General features: G+C 36.6%; 1 protein-coding gene across 8 annotated transcripts in view; it reads left to right on the top strand.

Annotated features, from left to right (window-relative positions):
* The window catches only part of ANXA6 (annexin A6), a 45,209-nt gene that overhangs the window by 8,376 nt on the left and 16,242 nt on the right, over window positions 1–20,591 (top strand). For all 8 annotated transcript variants that reach the window (XM_087887519.1, XM_087887517.1, XM_087887516.1 and 5 more), the window contains exons 3-15: window positions 5,230–5,320; window positions 7,070–7,164; window positions 8,632–8,745; window positions 8,919–9,009; window positions 9,427–9,506; window positions 9,596–9,652; window positions 10,564–10,657; window positions 13,008–13,103; window positions 13,851–13,909; window positions 15,116–15,238; window positions 15,556–15,614; window positions 17,199–17,277; window positions 18,285–18,366. In XM_087887519.1, the coding sequence (XP_087743645.1) occupies window positions 5,230–5,320; window positions 7,070–7,164; window positions 8,632–8,745; window positions 8,919–9,009; window positions 9,427–9,506; window positions 9,596–9,652; window positions 10,564–10,657; window positions 13,008–13,103; window positions 13,851–13,909; window positions 15,116–15,238; window positions 15,556–15,614; window positions 17,199–17,277; window positions 18,285–18,366 (1,120 nt within the window). The remainder of the gene's footprint in view (window positions 1–5,229; window positions 5,321–7,069; window positions 7,165–8,631; window positions 8,746–8,918; window positions 9,010–9,426; window positions 9,507–9,595; window positions 9,653–10,563; window positions 10,658–13,007; window positions 13,104–13,850; window positions 13,910–15,115; window positions 15,239–15,555; window positions 15,615–17,198; window positions 17,278–18,284; window positions 18,367–20,591) is intronic.

The raw sequence follows: 20,591 nt of genomic DNA, 5'->3' as shown, positions 1-20,591 counted from the left end.
GCATATGTGCAGAACAGAACAAGATACATTTCGTCATTAGGTTCCAAGTTTCTATTTGTACTAGTGCAGGTCTATCAGATAAAAATTATAAAAAAGATGCTAATGCTATATAGATTACAGATTTCAAAGAGACATGTATATCTGAAGTTTTGAAACTTTTGTATATTCAATATTTTAGTGCAAGATTTTCATCAGATAAGAACTCAATGCAGGTTTCTTTATGAAGATAATGGTGTAAAAGAAAATAACTGAACTTTAAAATCCATGGTGATACTGTGACATTTTTTCCAAGCATCTGAACAAGAGCTTGTTTTGGGAAAATGAATCCGTATCTGAAAATGCATGAAGTTCTAGGATGAAAACTGTAAGATTTGAGAATGGCAGCTGAAGCCATGTGGATACCGTAACATTCCAGATAATTGATTTATGATGCACCAAGTGTTCTGCTGTTCTGCTATTAGACATTTGTTGCCATATGTTTTTCCTTATATTGCATTTCCTTTTCTTAAACTATAATTTTATAAGTGATTGTATTGACAAAAATCGTGAACATGTATATTGTTTTATGTTCAGGTTAAGTATTAGCAATAGTGAGGAATGTCATATGCAGTGCCATTTCTGAAAGTAATGTATGTATATGGATTATGAGTGGTAATCTTCCTGCATTACAATTTTTATTTAATTCTTTAATATGCACTCCTTTAAAAAAAAAAGCTGAATGTTCTCTTGCCATACCAGAAAGTGCTGATGTGATTTTTCAAATGATTAAAAAGGAGTCATTTCTTGATAATATTCGCAATTTTGAGAACTTTTGTGTTACATCTTGTTGTAAAAGTGTTCTTTCTATCAGACATACCAGAAGAAAATTATTGTTTTGGAGTATGTTCAAGTGCCCAATCCTTTGCCATGCATATTTCAGATTTGTTTAAAACTTAGAGTAACTGGTAGGGATTCAGTTCAAGTATCACCTGACAGCTGAAAGAATGCATTATAGATAGCATGTGCTATTAAAGGAAAAATTATGTATTACTAGAGTGCCTCTTTAAAAAAATTGCTGTTCAAAAAAAAAAAGTGTGATTCCGGTATAAAATGGGTGCCCATAGAAGATTTACAGAGAAAGATTGTATTGTTTGGTTTGTGTAGTCACATCTGTTAAAGAAAATGGATATGCCTGAAGCATTCTTCCTTCTTGTGACCAGTCTAATGTATGATCGGGTGAATAGAACCATTGTGATATAATACCCGTGTTTTCCCGAAAATAAGCCCCTGTCTTACATTTTTTTGAACCCCGAAATAAGTGCTTGGTCTTATTTTCGGGGAGGTCTTATTATTTTGGGGCGTGTAGAGCAAGATGGGGCTCCTCTTGCCGTCTTACCTGATTTCCAGCTCTGCATTTAAATATTTTCGGGGAGGGATTATTTTCGGAGGGAGGCTTATTTTAGCACATGCGCTCAAAAGTACAATTAGGCTTATTATCAGGGGATGTCTTATTTTCGGGGAAACGGTATAAATGAATTAATTAATGAATTTATTTAGGATATAAAATGAAAATTATACTTGGAGCTGTATTCTATCCAATTTAAAATTATGGTTCAGATTATGTCATTTTCTTACAGATACATTCAAGGACTTTTGAATCCTATCAATAAATAAAACTGTCACAACATATCTGAAGCAGGGATGGTATTCACTTACCTTTGCTATCGGTTCACAAATGGGAGCGCATGCGCAAAGTGTCAAAAATGGGACGTGATGATGTTTGGGCGGGTGGGCGGAGCTCCCGCAGCCACCGCTACTGATTCACCTGAACCGGATAGAACCGGCTGAATAGCACCACTGTTCTAAAGGCTGTAAAGGTTGGCAAAGCCTGTCCCTTCAGGACAAGAACAATCAGTAGAGTATAGGAGCATAGGAGATTGTAGGAAGACAATTTGCAAGATTTCCCCATCTGGTGGTTATGTGCGAATAATGTATTAATGCGTTCCAGAAGGTGAGAGAGAAGTACGTGAGAAATGATTCACCCTAACTCACTTTCAAATGGAAGAAAGATGGCAGTGAATCAGAGTCTGGGTTCTGTTCTTTTTCTGGTAGTACCAGAAGAGGTGAAGATGTGGAGACATGGCACAAACATGGTATATAAGAAGTCAACTTTACCAATAGAAGAACCTAGGACAAAGTAGTTCTATTTATAACTTCAAGGCTCTGGCCATCTGTCAGAAAGCCAGAGTGACTCATAGATGCGGGGGAAGGGATATGGGGAAAGAAAATCTATTTTAATTATACAAGGGAGATTTCACTCGGATGTTTTAAGGTTCTTCCAGTGTTATATCCCTGCTGTGCCATGGCACCATTATTTGCCTTTTTCACATGAAATAGTTCCTAGCCCAAGGCCAGGTGCATCCTGGGGAAGTAAAGGAATTGTGTTATAGAGAAATGTGATAGTCCCCATAAACACAAAGAATGGAAGTTTCAACTCAGTCATAGAAATCAAAGTGAGCTGTATTCTGGTCCCATTGGTATGTGTTTCTAAGTATATAAGCAGCCAAGTGTTAGCCACAGCTGCCGATGTGGAGAAGAAATTGCACATGCTACAGTATCATTTATCATCCTACGTTTACCTTTATTATCACACAGAGGAGAGGCTGCATTTAGTGAGAAGCAGCTGGGAACTGGCTGTGGAAATTGCAGCTCCTTCCTGAAAACAATTTGTTACAGTTTTTATTATGATTTGAATCAAGGGAGGACTGTATGGAGGGGAGGTGGTATAATGAATTAAGAGTGAAGTGGCAGTTTCCCAGGAAGGAGGGAGCATATTCCAAGGAGGGGAGGGCCAGACAAGAGATAGTTCATACCAGAGCTGGACTGGATCATGGGAAGAAGAAGAGACTTAGGATATCCATTCACTAGAATTTCCCTTGATATATCCATTAGGTTAGGCTTAGTCTGGCAAGATTCTTTCTATATGGTGTAAGCAAGTAAAGAATTGAACTTTGGTTGGATTGTGTTACATCATTCTTGGCTCAGGCCTGTCAGATATTTGTGAAGAGAACTGTTCCATGTCTATGTAGATTCTCAGTCATCCAGGTCATGGTTGTCCCAAAGATGCTTTTCAAAAGGCAACTGAGCTTCCTTTATTTTTCGCTTGAAGGTGGTTTCACTTCTCATCCAAGAAGCTTCTTGAATTCTGCAATAAGCTTCTTCAGTTCTTCTTTCGCTTCTTGGTTGAGAAGCGAAACATCTTCAAGGAAAAAACAAAATCCAGTTGCCTTTTGAAAAGAACCTTTGGAGAACTGCTCCATCTTTTCTTTTAGAACAAATGGCTTTGGAAAAAAATGGGGAAAATGTCTCCCCCCCAGTTTCCCCCTTTTCTCCCCAGGCCTTCCCATCTGTGATGACCAAGGGCACAGCACAGAGATAACCCAAACAGCTGGCAGTTCAAACCACCCCTTTATTGCTCCAAATCTCCCCAAACACTCCCACGTTTCTGTTAAGTCCCAGAGCAGAGTGATAACAAGCCCCCACACAAACCTCAAGCAGCCTCTGGCTGCAATTAGTCCAGCCCAGGACTGTCTGTACCAAGACTGCATGGCAATAAATCCAAATGTATTTGGCAGATCAAGGGCAAATCAAGGAGTTCAGGAGCAAAAGATCTAGGTAATTAGTCCAGAACGCCAAAAGGAATGCAAGGACTCTTGGCAAGTTCAAACGTCGGCATGCAACACTTCAGGAACTCAGAGTTTGTTCCAGGGGTCGGTTCTACTTACCTTTACTACCGGTTCGCAACGGGGCATGCGCAGAAGCATTTTCATGACGACAGGGTCATGTGGGTGGAGCCTCCCGCCGGTTTTAGTACCGGTTCTATAGAACCAGTGCGAACCGGGGACAACCCATCACTGGTTTGTTCCCAACAATTTCCCCTCCCCACAGCATCTTCTTAAGTCTCATTCCACAGGTGTGCCTGGTAAAGATGGACGGAGCACTCACCTTGCGAGTAGCCTGCTCAGTCTGCGCTGATCACACCTTCTCTGCACTCTCCGAGCCCTTGGATCAGGAGGGGGTGGTTTTTGCTCCTCGTCTAAGCTCTGTCTCTCATGTTCATCCTGCCTCTTTTCCTCCCTGCCTGCAGGCCTTACTAATTCTGAAAAGCCTTGCCTGGACTGACTCTTCCCTTCCCCAGTTTCCTCCAAGGCCAATTGAGCTGCCCTCTCAATCGTTGGCAGTACTTGTTCCAACTCATAGATGGAACATCAGCAGCTCAATAAATTTGCCACTGATCTGATTATTTCATACATAATACTATATTCATCTCTATCTAACTGTCCCAAAAGGAAAAGACAAAATAAAAGAGACCCTTTTGCAAGAATACATATAATAGATAATTTGCTTACTGTGAACGTACATTAATGTTCAAAATTAGGTTGGGAAATGCCACAGTTCTGAAATTCTTGCTTTGGTTGAGTTTTGTAATCTTAAAAATGTATGTTGGATTATATGAGTTAATCGCTCTAGCTATTACTCCTATGCAGCTTAAATAGGGTTACTACAAGTCCATATAACTTTAGATTTTAGTGAAATTCCAAGAAGGAATACACTACAGTTCTGGAACTACCAGCTACATGCTGTTTTATTATCATATTATCACAGGAATTTATAGTTCCACTCTCTGGTACATTGATTAGACTGGCCTGCATTGGTAATACTGCATCCATTCCTGATTACCACAATACAAAAAGGACATTGAGGAAGTAGAAAGAACACAGAGCAGAGTTACAAAGATGGTGATGGGGTTTTAAGGCTAAATCCTAAGAAGAGTGGTTAGAGAAATTTTCTTTAGGTAAGGAAGGGAAGAACAGGAGACGTGTTAGTAGTTTTCAAATATTTGAAAGGCTTTCATAAAAAGAAGGTATGGATTTATTCTCTATAGATCCTGAGGTAGGACAAGAACTAACAGAGGTTTTGCAGAAGGAGATCCAAGCTTGAAATAAGAAGGGACTTCCTGACCATGAAAGTTATTAAGCATTAGAACAACCTTCATCACTGGAGGTTTTCAAGCAAAGGTTTAAGTTATTTGTCTGGAATGGCCTGACGATTCCATCCTTGGACAGGAGATTGAAGTAGTAGATTTCCAAGGTCTCTTTCAAATCTAGGATTCTATGATTATTGTACTTTTTATAGATGACATGTTTTGAAATTAATAATAATTTGATTTTTATCTTTTTTTTATTCTAGGCTGGAAGATATAGGGGTTCAGTGAAGGATTTCCCAAACTTTGATGCCAACCAGGATGCAGAGGCACTATACAATGCTATGAAGGGATTTGGTATGTCTTCAATATTACCTCCTATCACTCTGAATGAAAATTTGTTATGCTTTTCATATACATCTTGCATTTTAAAATGTTTTACACATGTGATTTAAAAAAAAAATATCAATAGCAGTGTTTTAGGCATGAAGCCAACTAGAAGGCGGCAATGGCAAATCACAGCTATAAATGTTGCCTAGAAAACTGCAGGGAATTGTCCAGGCAGTTGCCAGGAATCAAAAATGGCTTGAAAATACTCTCCCCCCACAACACCAAAGATAAATCCAATAAGAGCACTTCATGGTAATGACATCATCTGCGTATTTTCTTTTTCTCTGGAAATTGTGTGCCAGAACAGTGAGAAGAAGAGATAGATTATCTGTTTTAGGTTTGGCATACAAGTGGTCCTCGATCTACAGGAGTTCATTTAGTGATCATTCAAAGTTACAACGGCACTAAAAAGGTTACTTCTGACCATTTTTTACACTTGCTACCATTTCAGAATCCCCATGGCCATGTGATCAAAATTTAGACACTTGGCAACTGGTTCATATTTATGACGGGGTCAAGTGATCACCTTTTGTGACCTTCTGACAATCAAAGTCAACTGGGAAACCAAATTCCCTTAACCGTGTTATTAACTTAACAACTGCAGTGATTCACTTAACAACTGTGGCAAGGAAGGTTGTAAAATGGGACAAAATTCACTTAATTGTCTCACTTAGCGACAGAAATGTTGGGTTCAATTGTGGTCGTAAACTACCTGTGTATATTTTGTATTTGCTCAGCTTTGAAGATGATGAAACAATACTGACATAGTGATGGCCAATCTTTTTGACAAGATGCTCATCATATGCCTTCTACCCATAAGTCTGTTTTGCTTAGTCATGGAGTAATACAGACAATTAGTAGATGTGACTCAGCAGCAGACCTACAAACTAGCATCCCTACTTGAAAGTCACCTAGAGAAATGTTTCAAATCTTGCACAAGGTCAAACCAGCAGTTATATGCTATTTTGTAAGCCACTTGCCTGAGAAATTAGTTGTAATTATTTTAAGGAATTCACTTATTAAAATTATGACTCTTCAAGCAGGCACAGACTTTTCTCAAGCTTGCTGACAACCCAGAAAGCAACAGATTGATTTAATGAATAGCACACATGTCCTCGTCTTAAAAAGGTCTAAAGTACATTTTCCAAAACATTTTCAAAATGTGTACAACTCTACTATAAATGCTTATTCTTGTCCAATTCCACATTCCTTTGTCAAATTGAATATTTGGAGCACAAAATAAATTTTGCTACTTAAAAAAAAATCCTATTAAACATTGTAGCTCAGATTGAGTTTGAGGAGAAAGTGATAGGATAAGCATTCTGATAATTCTGGGAGAGAGAAATTTAGGATTTTATGTTTATGCCAATGTGCCAACAAAGTAAAATTTTTGAAGTGGAACTGTTCAAAGTGATAAAATAGTTCTGTTAAAGGGAAAGAGAGAGAATATATAAGAATTGATTCTCCTTTTCCATAATACACAAAGCTACTTTCTTTTTCTCTCATTTTCCATGGACTGGAGTAGAAAGTTGTTTTACTCTCCCAGCTAAGCACGGCTGTCAATGTGCTTCCTGTTTTCTCAGTTCCAATTCAAACCAGAAATGGGACTGTTATCCAGATTTTTTCAAAGGTGATTCTAATACATGTTATATAACTTTGCTATCAGTTTTAGGACTCTGTTATCTTAAAATGACTGAGGCTTTTTTCTTCCTGCAGGCAGTGATAAAGAAGCTATAGTAGATCTCATAACATCCAGGAGCAATAAACAAAGAATTGAGATCTGCCAAGTATATAAGGCTCTCTATGGAAAGGTGAGTCTCAGAATGGATAGGAAAACTAGAAAAAAAGAATTTATACAATGTATGTAATTTCACCTTTGAATACTGGATTGTGAATGGCTGACTTCCATTCCTCCATTCCTCCAGATATCTTGATGTTATAGATATGGATGTACTTCATTACTGTCTTTTTCTACATCAGAGGTGGGGAATGATGGCCCCTTTATTAATTGTGGACTTCAACTCCCAGAATTCCTGAGCCAGTATGAGCATGGCTGGCTAAGGAATTCTGGGAGTTGAAGTTTACAAATCATAAAAGGGCCGTTCCCCATCCCTGCTCTACATCACATACATCTGATTCTTAAGGTTTTATTCCACAGTCATCATATTTTTTATTATTATTTTTTATTTGTCAATGTATTAGGTAATATATATAAGTATAAGCATGAATTGAATACATAAAATAGATACGAATAGAGGAAACATTAGGACAGGGATGGAAGGCACACTGGTGCTCTTATACACGCCCCTTACAGACCTCTTAGGAATAGACAGTAGACAGTATTAGGTTAATATTTGGGGGGTTTGGGGATTAAACCAGTAATGCCAGTAATCAGACAGAGGTTTTACTTCTTTCAACTAAAGAGCCAAGGATATGCTTAAAATAGAATTTTAGGATCTGTTAATCATGATGCAAAATTGCCAGTGGTGAGCATATATTTTACTCTGGCAGGTGCCCCCATACTCCAAAGGGGAGACCCCTCCCATTCCTCCAATCTATTGTACAGGGTACCATACATTTACCTATATGACCTTTTCTTGTTGAGGAATAAAAGTAAATAGGTTCTGATAAGTCATGATAAGGGAGTGCCCCAAACACATGTGTTGTACGAACAGAATAGAAACAATTTGTAATGTAAAAGTTCCTTGCTTTTAGCTACCACCTCTTTGAATCTCTGGACCTCAGGAGATCAAGTGGGGTCTGTTTCTCTTTGCAGTAGATGTCTTCAAAGAGATGTAAACAGAAGAAACCTTTTTTAAAAAAATGGCTGTCAAAACGGAGGATGAAATAAAAACAAGATTGATCTCTAATGCTGAATCTTCTAGTTCATTCACAAAATTTAAGGGGAGTGGGAAGAGTTGTGGCAGCCACAACTAATGAATTACTAGTCTAAGAAATTGTTGACCATTTTGTGACATTTAAATCTCATAATGGTTCTTTCACATATTGTGTAATAATAAGTTTGTCCTTATCAGTGGTACTCAGGTAGATTAGATTTTAATTTAAAAAAACAGAAGTCTCTCTGTTTTTTGCTTTCCACTAGGGAGATGCAAATTAATATTTTAACAAAATTAAGTACATTTGTTTCTGCTTCCAATATTGAATTCAGTTTTTAATTGATCCTAAGACTTTATACATTTTTGTGGTGAGTGATCTTCTAACTGAGCAAAGCAAATTGGTTTTTTTTTAATTCCTTACCTTTTCTTCCTTTTTATTAGGACCTGATTGCAGACTTGAAGTATGAATTGACTGGAAAATTTGAACGACTGATTGTGGGTCTAATGAGGCCCTTAGAGTACTTTGATGCCAAGGAAATCAAAGATGCTCTAAAGGTAAAGAAAGAGTTTGATTATGGTTCTCATTATTTCTGGAGCTCATGAGAATATTGGTCTATTTACTTTTAAAGTACTTTTTTTTTTCTTTTGGGGAACATTTATTTTTTTCCATCTTTTAAAATAACAACGCATTATGGCTGATACAGATAAATTGTGTTCTTTATTCCTAGGGGATTGGGACTGATGAGAAGAGCCTGATTGAGATTCTGGCATCTCGGACCAATCAACAGATTCATGCTCTGGTGGAGGCTTACAAAGATGGTGATTACTGCAAGATCTTTGTATTGAGTTGGCTTCAGATACTATTAATCCACGGTTGTTAAAGTTGCAATAAGATCGACAGGATCATGCTGGAGAGATTATCACTGAGATGAAGTTAGCAATTTTGGTGTCTTCTCTCTGTCTCTAACGGATATCTTATCATGAATATCCTGAAGTAGTTTATAAGTAACAAGTTTTAGCTTTACCTCAGTGATGATGAACAAAGGTCCTTTCAGCTTTTTGTTCAGTTTGTGCAATTATCTTGTTATATTGCTTTTGTCCTTGTGCTGTTAGTTTGTGGGGGGGATGCATTTATGAATACTTGCTCAGTTTTGTTTTTGGCTAACACACAATGCATTCGTGTATCAGATGAGAAAAACAGCAAGGTTTGTTAGTAACTTTTTAATTTTTTTTTAGCATATGAAAGGGATTTGGAAGAAGATGTCCTAGCAGACACCTCAGGACACTTCAAGAAGATGCTCATTGTACTGCTTCAGGTATGTTGGTCTTTATGTTCTCTTTTAGCATTTATTCCATCCTTTATTTAGCGTATCAATAGAACTGATGCATTGTTTTTTTCTATAAGGGAAACAGAGAAGAAGATGATGTTGTGAGTGAAGACTTAGTGGAACAAGATGCCAACGTAAGTAATGGTACTGCCTAAGTGATGATTCAACAAAGGAAGAATTTGATCTTTTTTCAAAGAACAAATCCAGTCCTAGACAAGAAAGCATGTTCTAGAGGGCGATCTAAGTCCTGTGTACATAATTTTTGTAAGTTTTGACATACTTTTTCTCTACCAATTCCACTATGGCCCTTTGTAGTAATCAAAACTAAACACTCAGAAACACCCATTTTAGTGTAAATAAGAATAGCTCTGATAAATGCTTGTTTATATTACCTCCATCAGTACACAAACTCCTAATACTGTATTGGTCAAATTTTTGGCAGCCTAGCTCTGATTGGTTTCCTAAGCCATTATTCTTTTGATGTAGATAATATTTATAGTTTGTCAATGTAAAAGAGTAAAGAATAGGATTTCAGACATTCTTAATTGAATATTAAATTCAGTGAGATATTCTTATTGGAATATATTTACAGATCAATTTAGGTTGATCTGTAGATATATTCCTGAGGCTTTGGCAATCATACATTTGATATATTGCTTTGTTACATATTTATTTATTACGTTTATATAGTACTTTTTCACTAGGAATTGAAAGTAGCATGCATAGCAATCCTTTCTCCAGTTTTCCTCACAATAACTATACAGTATAGGTAGGTTGGCTTGAGAGAAAGTGATTGGTTAAAATTAATCTAGTAAATATTAACATAAAGTGGTCTTAATTTTTATAAATATAAATATATATTTATATTTATATACAGATAAATATTACATATCAGTTTTGAGAATTCAGTAATGCTGACTCAAGTTATATGGATCATTATTTTATGTTGGTTTAGAGCTTCTAGATAAGATGCCTTGAAAATGTTGATGGTAACAGTAGTTGTTTCCTTTTTCACGTTGTCCTGTGTACTTATGTTTTCTAAAAGGACCTGTTAGAAGCTGGAGAGCAGAAATGGGGCACTGATGAGGCCCAGTTTGTCTACATTCTTGGAAACCGAAGCAAACAACACCTTCGGCTAGGTGAGCTGGAACATTGCTGTACAAGAAATAATAAAAATAATTTGAATCTCAAGAACTCAAATTTTCTTAGCAACTTGTAATCTCTTTTAGCAGGGCATCATGTGTTTTCCTAGTATGATAGTGATGCATAAGTGATGAGTAGTCGGTAGGTAGGTAGGTTGATAGGGAAGGAAGGAAAGGAAGGAAGGAAGCAAGCAAGGAAGGAAGCAAGGAAGGAAGGAGAAAGTTACATTAAGATCATTCTTTGGAATCTGGTCACCAGGCCATATGGACTGCTGAGAGTAGCTTTCAGTTGCATCAGAGTCTGATCTGTGATATTATACTTGAATTTTTCCATCACCAAAATACAGATCCATGAATCTTATTCTTCTTCCATAAATGTGAAAAGGTAGTGCAAAAGGAACTGATACTTACTGCTTATTTGCTTGTTGCTTATTAATCATTTCTTTGTTTTACCTTGCCCTGTAGGAAATTGCTTTATGATGAAACTATTCTTGTTCCTGTTTAAAAAAAATTCACGATAAAATACTGAATTCCTATTTGGTTTTTGGCTGGGTTTACTTACCGTGTTTCCCTGAAAATAAGATCCCGTCTTATATTTTTTTGAACCCCAAAATAAGTGCTTGGCCTTGTTTTCAGGGATGTCTTATTATTTTGGGGCGTGTGGAGCAAGACAGGGCTCCTCTTTTTACCTGATTTCCAGCTCTGTCTCCCTAACCCTAACCAGAGGAAATGGCGGGGACCGGCTGCGCATACGGTTAAATATTTTCAGGGAGGGTTTATTTTCGGGAGGGAGGGTTATTTTAGCACATGCGCTCAAAAGCCTGATTGGGCTTATTATCAGGGGATGTCTTATTTTAGGGGAAACGGGTATTATGTTAAGTAATTGGTGGTTTCTTTATTTTTTATTTAGCATATTGTATGAACTACCATTCTGGTTGTAAGCTATTGCTTATAGTTTAGCATTATTTCTAAACTCAGTATTGTATTTTATTCAAAAGCTTTTGTTAAACAAATAATTGTTTAACAGAACTTTTCAATAAAGTAAAAATCAAAGTTAATTATTTAATGCAATAAGTGAGCCTTAATAATATTTTAGTACAGTCAAAGCTAAGAACACTTTATGGAATAATGTTTGTTAAAAAAGATGTGTTTGAAGGTATAAATAAGCATTAATGTTTAAAGTGTCTTAAACTCTGTATTCTTTTTGATGCAAAAGAATGATGTTCTGGAAAAAAAAATAGTTAACCATGACTGAAATAAAACAGCTACTAATAAACAGCCATGTATAATCACAATGTTGAAGGTTCTTGGGAAAATATTTTAATTGCAGTATTTCATTGATCTAAATTGAGGGATATATTTCATAATCTCTTTGCTATATAAATATATGAGTTTTTCTATTGCATTGCCAAAAATAGTTAAATTGAAATATTGTGCATGATTCAAATGTTTCCTAAAACAAAGTTAAAATTTTAGAACATTTTCAAATGTTTAAGGTATGTCAGATGAGTACTATTCTCTACCCTTGCATCATTTACATATGAATAACATAATACAACTTGTCTTTACCAGAAAACTTGAATCTAAGAAGAAAAAAGAGAAAGTCTAAAATTTGTTAATTTTTTTTAAAGATTATGAATTGTGCTTATAAATTTAGCTTGCTCTTTGGCATTTTTTAAACACCCCCCCCCAACAGAGCAATATATTAGCTGAAATATTTTCTATTGCACAACATTTCCACCTCATTTTATTGCATAGCTATGATTCAGGTCCTGTAGAGATCGATGGTTGTGAAGGTTATTAATTTTCTGAAACAAATCAGAAAAATAGAACAATGGCTTTGCAAGATGCATTAAGGGCAATTGGCCATTTACTGCTTTTGTTTGCACATTGGTTGGCAAAGAAAGTAGCTATTGTTTCATGAGTTCGTTTAGAGTTTTGGATGCTAACACATTAAAAAAAAAAAACCAAACTAAAGATATTTTAAGACTTTTAAAATGTAAAACATGTCCAAAATCTCCCGAGATTCCAGGTGATGACATAAAGATATTTCTAGACTTTGCTATCTCCTGAGACTTGGTTTTTTAAAAAAAATCTGTTACACGTAATTATAGTTACAGGGATTCTTCTAGTAGTAATGGGTGCATGATGCTCCTAATCCCCATTTTAAACACTATGAAATGGCAGTAATGTTAAGTATTCCATTCAAGTTACATAATGAGGTAGCTCTATATCAGACAGGTGTCATTTCAAATTCAGCCAAAGATGCTTTTGATATATCAATGAGCCAAATGCATGTGTGTGTATGAGATAGACAGAATACCTATCTATTTCCCACTTTTTTCAGTCTTTAATGAGTATCAGAAGATTTCGGGAAAATCCATTGAGATGAGCATCCGAGGAGAACTATCTGGGGACTTTGAAAAATTGATGCTGGCTGTAGGTGAGCTGGATCCTATCTTATAAAGTATTTTTGAAGAACAGAAGCAGGCATGAAGGGACTTCAAAAATGAAATTAAATCCTCTGTGTATGTGTATTTCTCTTTAGCCAGGTTCTTCCTATGTAAACCAAGATTTTTCTGCAGCCCTAGTTCAGTGAAATCCCAATCCACTAGTTTCTAGGCTTTTTTTCCTCCAGCAGCCAGCAAGCTCCCTGCTGCCATTGCTGCCCATTGGGAGACTATATATATCTCAATTCTTCTTCAGGATGAAATAACTTTGACTAAGATGAGGAAGATACAGAATGCCTGTAACTTACTTCTATGAGAAAGATGTAGATGATTTCCAAACATCTAGCAAATTCATAGATTTTTTTTGAGATAGAAATAGGAAAGGGGTGGGTATCTCTTTCTCTGATTGCTAATAATCACACATTCATGGTCAAAGGTAGTAGTTGTAAGTGCAGAGACAAATTTGGGTTGTTCAGAATAAAACTTGGCAATAACATTTAAGGTACAGCATTTTCTTTGTGAGTTGAGCATATGGAAATCATGTTGGAAATCATGTGATTAGGTGTTCCAAGAGGAGGGAATGGCTGCCTGTAACTCTACTCAGAAGTGCATCACAGTGCAAGATTGAACAGCATTTTTTAAAAATCATATATGATGCCAGACAGTAGGTTTTGAAGAGCTTCCAGAAATGCATTTTTGACCCACAGACCTAAAACTCTCTCCCAACGCTCTCTCCACAGTGAAAAATATCAGGAGTACAGCTGAGTACTTTGCTGAAAGATTGTTCAAAGCAATGAAGGTGAGTATCACTCCAGGTATTCCGGAGAGTAGCTTTTGTCTCCTACTATATGTATCTTCTGAACATTAGGAGGACCACTGCTGCTTTCTCTAGATTTTAACTGTTTGGACTTTTCTAGTATCAAGATTAAAACATTGAATTGAAATTTAAATTCACGTCCACCTATTTAGTTCCAGGGAATGAACACTCAGCCAATTTTAATAATTATACCTTGTGACCTTTACTATGATAGTTCATAAAAGTGAGATGCTAGCCTTAACAAGTGTGCTTTGAATCTGTGTCAGCTCAACTATGCAGATTCTAACTGTGCACAGGATATTATGCCACCACATGTTTTTGAAAAGGGGTTTTGGAGTCACTGAATAAATTAAGTCTATTTAAACAGCCAAGTTTGTATCATAAATGTTATTACAACAAGAAGCAACTTGCTTTAGCTTTCACCAGTCACAATTCATTATTGGCGTAATGTGTAATTGGCATTGGTACAAAGAGTGACACAAATAAATGTTTGATGTTTTAAAAAAGTTCAGAGAACGAGAAAATTAAGAAAATGTGTTTTAATATAATCCATATTTCTAATACAAGGTTTTTCATTAATTTCTTAGCCAAACATTGACTTTAGCAAATAGTATTAACAAGCCATATTTGGAGGAACATATTCAGAATAACATGCAATTAATGAAGAATAAAATATAATCAATTTATCATAAAATAAAGGTTAAACAATATTGACATAAGAGTATTAATCAGTTATCACCATTATAGTTAATAACTTTAGAAAATGTTGCCGTATTCTCCTGCTAATAAAACTATTGTAAATGATGAATCAGTTCCTTTCAGTTGGGCTAATAGTTTATAAACATTATTTGAAATATTCCAGCAATATTTTGTCTAGGATGCCCTATAAATTTTTCCATGGCTGAAGAAAGTCTGATTTTCCTAAAGTTATGAGGCATAGATAGCATGTGTTATTTATATGATATCTGACATTTTGAAAAATAATGAATTCAACTGATAGACGAACAATTATACAAGTCACATGTAGAAAGAAGAAAAAGCCTTTGAAGTTGTTTTGTGATGCATATAACGATTTGGAATAGCCTCTCATTGGATTCTAGCATCATCTATAAATATCTGTATTCATTAAAACTTTTGAACATCCCATGTCCCTTTGGGATTTTTGTGACCTTAAATTATTCATTCTAGGGTTTTGGGACAAGGGATAACACACTGATTCGCATCATGGTGGCACGGAGTGAGATTGATATGTTGGATATTCGGGAAATATTCCGGACTAAGTATGAAAAATCTTTGCATCATATGATTGAGGTAAATACTGTATATTTGCACTGCAGAGGGTGTGTGAAATTTATCATAGTGTTTTGTTTGTATTTATAATGCACTGAATATTATTAAGAAGGGATCTAGTGCTCCTGAAGGTATCTGGTATCTCATTCTTCACGTTATGCTTGGAAGAGATCGTCAGCACAGAATGATTCAGGCAGCCTTAGAGAGAGATGATTGGGTTAAACTTTCTTTTGTGAATGCTTAGGTTGCTATTTAGGTAATATAACTTTCATTTTAAGGATGATTTGCACTTTGGTTATAATTGTGAAGAGCTGAGTTTTCCTCTCTCCCTTTTACAGAGTGATACATCAGGTGATTACAAAAAAGCACTACTGAAGCTGTGTGGGGGAGATGATGAGTAAGTTCAGTTCTGAAGCATGGATTCTTGTGGGGGAGGAATGCTTTTTAAATGGCCCTCGGTTGCTCTGAAACTCTTTTTGGGCCTGTACCTCTAATAATATTATTTCCCAAGTGGAATATGATTTTTTTCTTCTTGCAGGGCTAGTTTCTATCATAACAAAACCTTCCCCCAAAATTTCAGTAGTTTTTTCTAGAAAGTGAGATTTTTCATCTGAGCATGGTCAGTTGAACTATCCTTGGACAGCAGGCCCTTCACCTCAGTTTTTGTTGACAGAATAAATATGTGTTTGTCTGCTTGGAAGGACTTCGAGCCTTTTAAAACACTCTTAATGTTCATATTATAATTATGGGGGAAATCTATGTGGTTACTAAGAGTTGACCCAGTCTTGATAGCACATAATTAACCATATTATAATGTGTTTTTAATCATAATACCTTGGCCACAAAATGCAGTAGGAGCATATTGCTATGTGTTTTGAAATGCTCTGATCAGCAAACAACTATTATTATCTTTTTGCATGAATAAGCCTCCATAAACTAGATCTAAGGAGGTTCGGCTTCCTCTCTCTTTCTCTATAACTCCAGATCAGAACTTGATCCAGTATGTGGGTATATACTGTTACTGCCCAAATTCAGTAGTTGAACCTGTGAGGTTTTAAAGGTTTTATGTACACTTTGGATCAGCCTTCTCTAACCTATTGCATTTCAGATACATTAAATGTTAACTCTCACCACAGTTGTGATTGCTACAAATGTTAAGTAATGTAGTTGGGACACCTAGAAAGTAGAAGAATGGATGGGAGGATGGCTTGGGCAAGTTGCATATGTCAATATTGGTGCTGACCAATATTGGATGACCAATGATTTACTAAGCACGAGGACTACCAGTGTATCTTTTACATAGTATGGAAATCAATGCAGAGAAGAGTGGAATAACAGCAATACTAATACATTTTATTTTAAAGAGATCCTAGAATCACTTGCATTACCCTATTCATGTACTATTTATGCAATTCTCAAATGACATTGAAATAAAGTATTCAATTGAAGAAGTAGCCTTCCAGGATACATTTGATATAAAGGGTACCTTCATTCATTGTCTTCCATCTTTTCATTCAAAGCCCAAAGCTATATTGATGTTTCCTTTTTATTCAAAAGCAAAAGTTTGAGCTCAATCAAGATTGGGCCTAATTAAGGTTTTACAGCTTTTAATAATTTCCCTATGATCCTACTACGAATTAAGAAGCACTGTAGTTGCCTTTTGCAAAGAGAGAAGAAAAAAAAGGCCTTCACCTTTTTCTTAGGAAATATGGCAAACACATCAACTAGCCTGCTTTCTACCATGCCTCTTATAAAAATGTACCAAGTTATTACGGAAGAGATAGATAGATAGATAGATAGATAGATAGATAGATAGATAGATAGATAGATAGATAGATGTTGTTTAGGAATTTAGGTGGGAGGGGAAGGATGGGACAGTGTGACTGGCACCAGCTAATTTGCACAGGATCTGCATCTTCACGTTTTACTGTGTCTCTGCATATGTCATCCATCTTGTATCTTTCCATCCCTCCCCTTCCAGTGCTGCAGGTGAGTTCTTCCCTGAAGCTGCGCAGGTGGCCTATCAGATGTGGGAACTTAGTGCAGTGGCCAAAGTGGAGGTTAGAAGCCAGCCTTCCCTTCCCCTACCTGTGGCTTGCTGGCTCAAAACTACAACTGCTTCACTCTATCCGCTGCTAATGCTCTGGACCTCTTGGATATCTTGCCTACTCCACAGTTCTCCCTTTCTAATATTTTCTAAACATGCCACTTTAACTAATATGCATTCATAGTTAGAAAAATTATTTTCCCCTTCCTTGGTTTTCCGCATCATTAGGAATTAACATTTGAAGATATTGCTTATTCCCTAGTATAATAGGATATCTGATGATAAAACTAAAAAACAGTCCAGTGGAAGTGCTTTATTGTAAGTGCCCATACACACCCAGCAGAATCACTGCAGCTTCATAAATGCATCTGCAATATGGATCCTTAGAGCTATGTTAAGGAAACAATCCATAGCTTCTGTTACAAAATCAGATTAGCAATAGATGGGTTTTCTTCCTTTGCTTGTTTTGCTGTGTGAGCTATTCAACTTACTAAACATTTCACTAATTATTTTTAAAGGGTGAATTCACAAATGCCCCATGTTATTGGATTATTTAAACCTGCTCCTTTCTCAGACTATTCTTCCATTATGACTTGTTACTGCCTAATACAAGGAAACAGACGATGCTTAGATTACTGTATGTAATCACTGGAACGGGCTCTGTGAATTCATCCTAGGCTTTTTGCATGTAAAACGTTTGGAGAGTCAGTCCTAAAGAAATCACATCTTTTTGAATTAATGTCTAGAAGATTGCTGATGTAATCAGAAGCAGGCATTGAGAATTTGAAATATCGTTGCAAGATGCCTTCCACATGCTGACTGGGAGATGCATGAGCATGGAATTTATCCAGCTGTTCTCCAATTGTTTTATTATATTTCCTTTGTTTTAAATAAAATAGCAACTGTTAGGAAACAGATGGGGGTGCCTTATTTGGACGCCCTTCTGCTTGGCCCTCTTTCTGCACCTCTCCCCTTTTAAAATACATAATTTTAATTTAAACTACTCTTACTTTTCTGCAGATGAAAGGAACCATTTGTCCAGCTGCAAATTTCAATGCTGATGGTGATGCAAAAGTGCTCAGGAAAGCTATGAAGGGACTTGGTAAGTAACCCTCTGCAATGTGCTGATGCAGAGCAAGAAAAATCACTCTTCTTTTTATTCAGTGATAAAGTAATAACATTTGTAGACTTTCCAGATAGGAAGCATTATTGCGTGGCCAGATTTCTTCCTAAGGCAGGCTTTGTTAGCTGAATGCTTTTAAAATGTAGGCAATTGCTCATCTCCAGTCACATTCTAGGAACAATGTAACTTACACCTCAACCTTGCTTGGTGGGTGTGGCAGGGGAAGGATACTGCAAAATCCCCATTCCCTCTCCACTCCTGAGGGAAGGATATTGCAAAATCTCCATTCCCACCCCACTCTGGGGCCAGCCAGAGGTGTTATTTGCCGGTTCTCCGAACTACTCAAAATTTCCGCTACCGGTTCTCCAGAACCTTTCAGAACTTGCTGGATTTCACCCCTGGTCTGTGATAAAGAAAAGGTTGAGAACCACCGCTCTAAAACATTTCTTGGCTATCAGTGGCTTATGGTTCTCTCTCAGGCCATTTGCTTCATGTAGCTGATTGGAGGGATTGAATAATCTGAGTAAATCCTAGGCAGCCGTGAAAGAGAAGCCAATGCAATGCCAGCAGTGTACAATGCTGAACTTGCTGCACATCACAACTGCCTATGTATTTTAGGGAAGACAATATACAATTGCGAAGTATATTGCTAGATCTGTTATGCCATTTAATTATGTTTGATACAAGGCTGTATAACTGTATAATGCAAAAAGGAATATCATTTTAAAATTAAATAAACATAAAATGAAAAAAAACAAAACCCCACAAATGTTGGAAGAAAGCAGTTGCATTACTCTTAGAGGCCTGCTTACTATATTTATGAAAAATATATTTTGAGGTGTTGGTCATATTCCTGAATCTTCATTCATGAAAGAAGTATCTTTCAGAACAAACCTGGTTACTCTTCTGATTTTGTGATTCTGGAAAGAGAAGGATGGTTCTGGTGATCGGACACCATCTGCAAGTCATCCAGGCAGCAAATGCTCCATAAAAACTGCTCCATAAAAACCATATCAATGCAGAGTCCTTGCATCCTGTTAGATACTGACAGTGACCAAATGATATTCTACTGCTTCCTCTAAGACCCAGGAGATGGCACTGTTGTATCAACATCTCATTGTAGTTAAGAAAAATGCTCAAGGTTCAGATTTTTGACAACCCATTGGCCTCTCAAGCCATTGTCTAGTCTTGATACTCTGTCATTAGCTCATGCCATCCTGTTTAAGTTCAATGTGGTAGGAAGAAAATGAAGAATATATTCAGAGTGATGTCTAGAAACAGCTGAATGATTTTGTTTCTATTTGTTATGCTTCTATATTGCTCAGTAAGAGGCATTCCCTGGGCATTTATTCAGAATACCATAAACTATATTGCATTTGTTCATTGATTTATTTAGGAGACTTGTTCACTTCCTGAAACTTAACAGACTCTAGGTGGCTTACAGATCTTAAAAAATAAACACAGTATTATAAGATATATTTTTATTCATTAAAATGATAAAATCCAAAATCTAACCTCTCAAATTAGATAGTAAAATCAGTGAACTAAGATTTGTTTGGTATGGCCCTGTGATGTATATAATTAATCCCCAAAAGCTTTCTGGAAAAGCCACATTTTACCTCCGAGAAGGCCATCCTTCTCGGGGGAGGGGGGCCATCCTTGCTTTGGGGGGCGGGAAGTTATTCCCCAGGAAGGAGCTGTTTCAAAGAACCCCAACAGTCATACTCCTTCCTGCTCTATAACAACTGTAATCAGTAAGATGTGGGCATGCAAAGTATTTGACAAGTTAGAGATCATGGCTTGCATTGAATAGCATGAGCATGCTTGGGGCTTAAGTTGTATTAATGGTAATAGTTCATATGCAGCCGCATCTCAATCTGCTTAAGTGTGTTTCTCTTTGCCACTCCCAAATCTATTTTTAAGACAGGAATGAGGTTACAGTCTATAGGGCCATGTGGTAACCATCTGAGCACACTGCAGTAAATTATACCCTGCAGGAATAATTCAGGAATTTTCCACACAGAAACCAGAAGCAAAGTCCTGCGAGTATAGTAGTATAGTCTTTATTGTCATTGTACATCATATATACAACGAAATTGGTTACTGAGCAAATATGCTTATGCACTGATTTGATTTTTCTTCAGTCAGTTATATAGGGCTGAAACAAACTCTTAAGGATGGTGAGTTTGTAAGGGGTCAGAAAA

The sequence above is a fragment of the Pantherophis guttatus genome, chromosome 2 (genome assembly GCF_059756535.1).
Source record: "Pantherophis guttatus breed Tessera chromosome 2, ASM5975653v1, whole genome shotgun sequence".
Classification (NCBI taxonomy): Eukaryota; Metazoa; Chordata; class Lepidosauria; order Squamata; family Colubridae; genus Pantherophis; species Pantherophis guttatus.
Note: the sequence above shows the minus strand (reverse complement) of the source record. Positions and strands in the feature narration are given on the sequence as shown.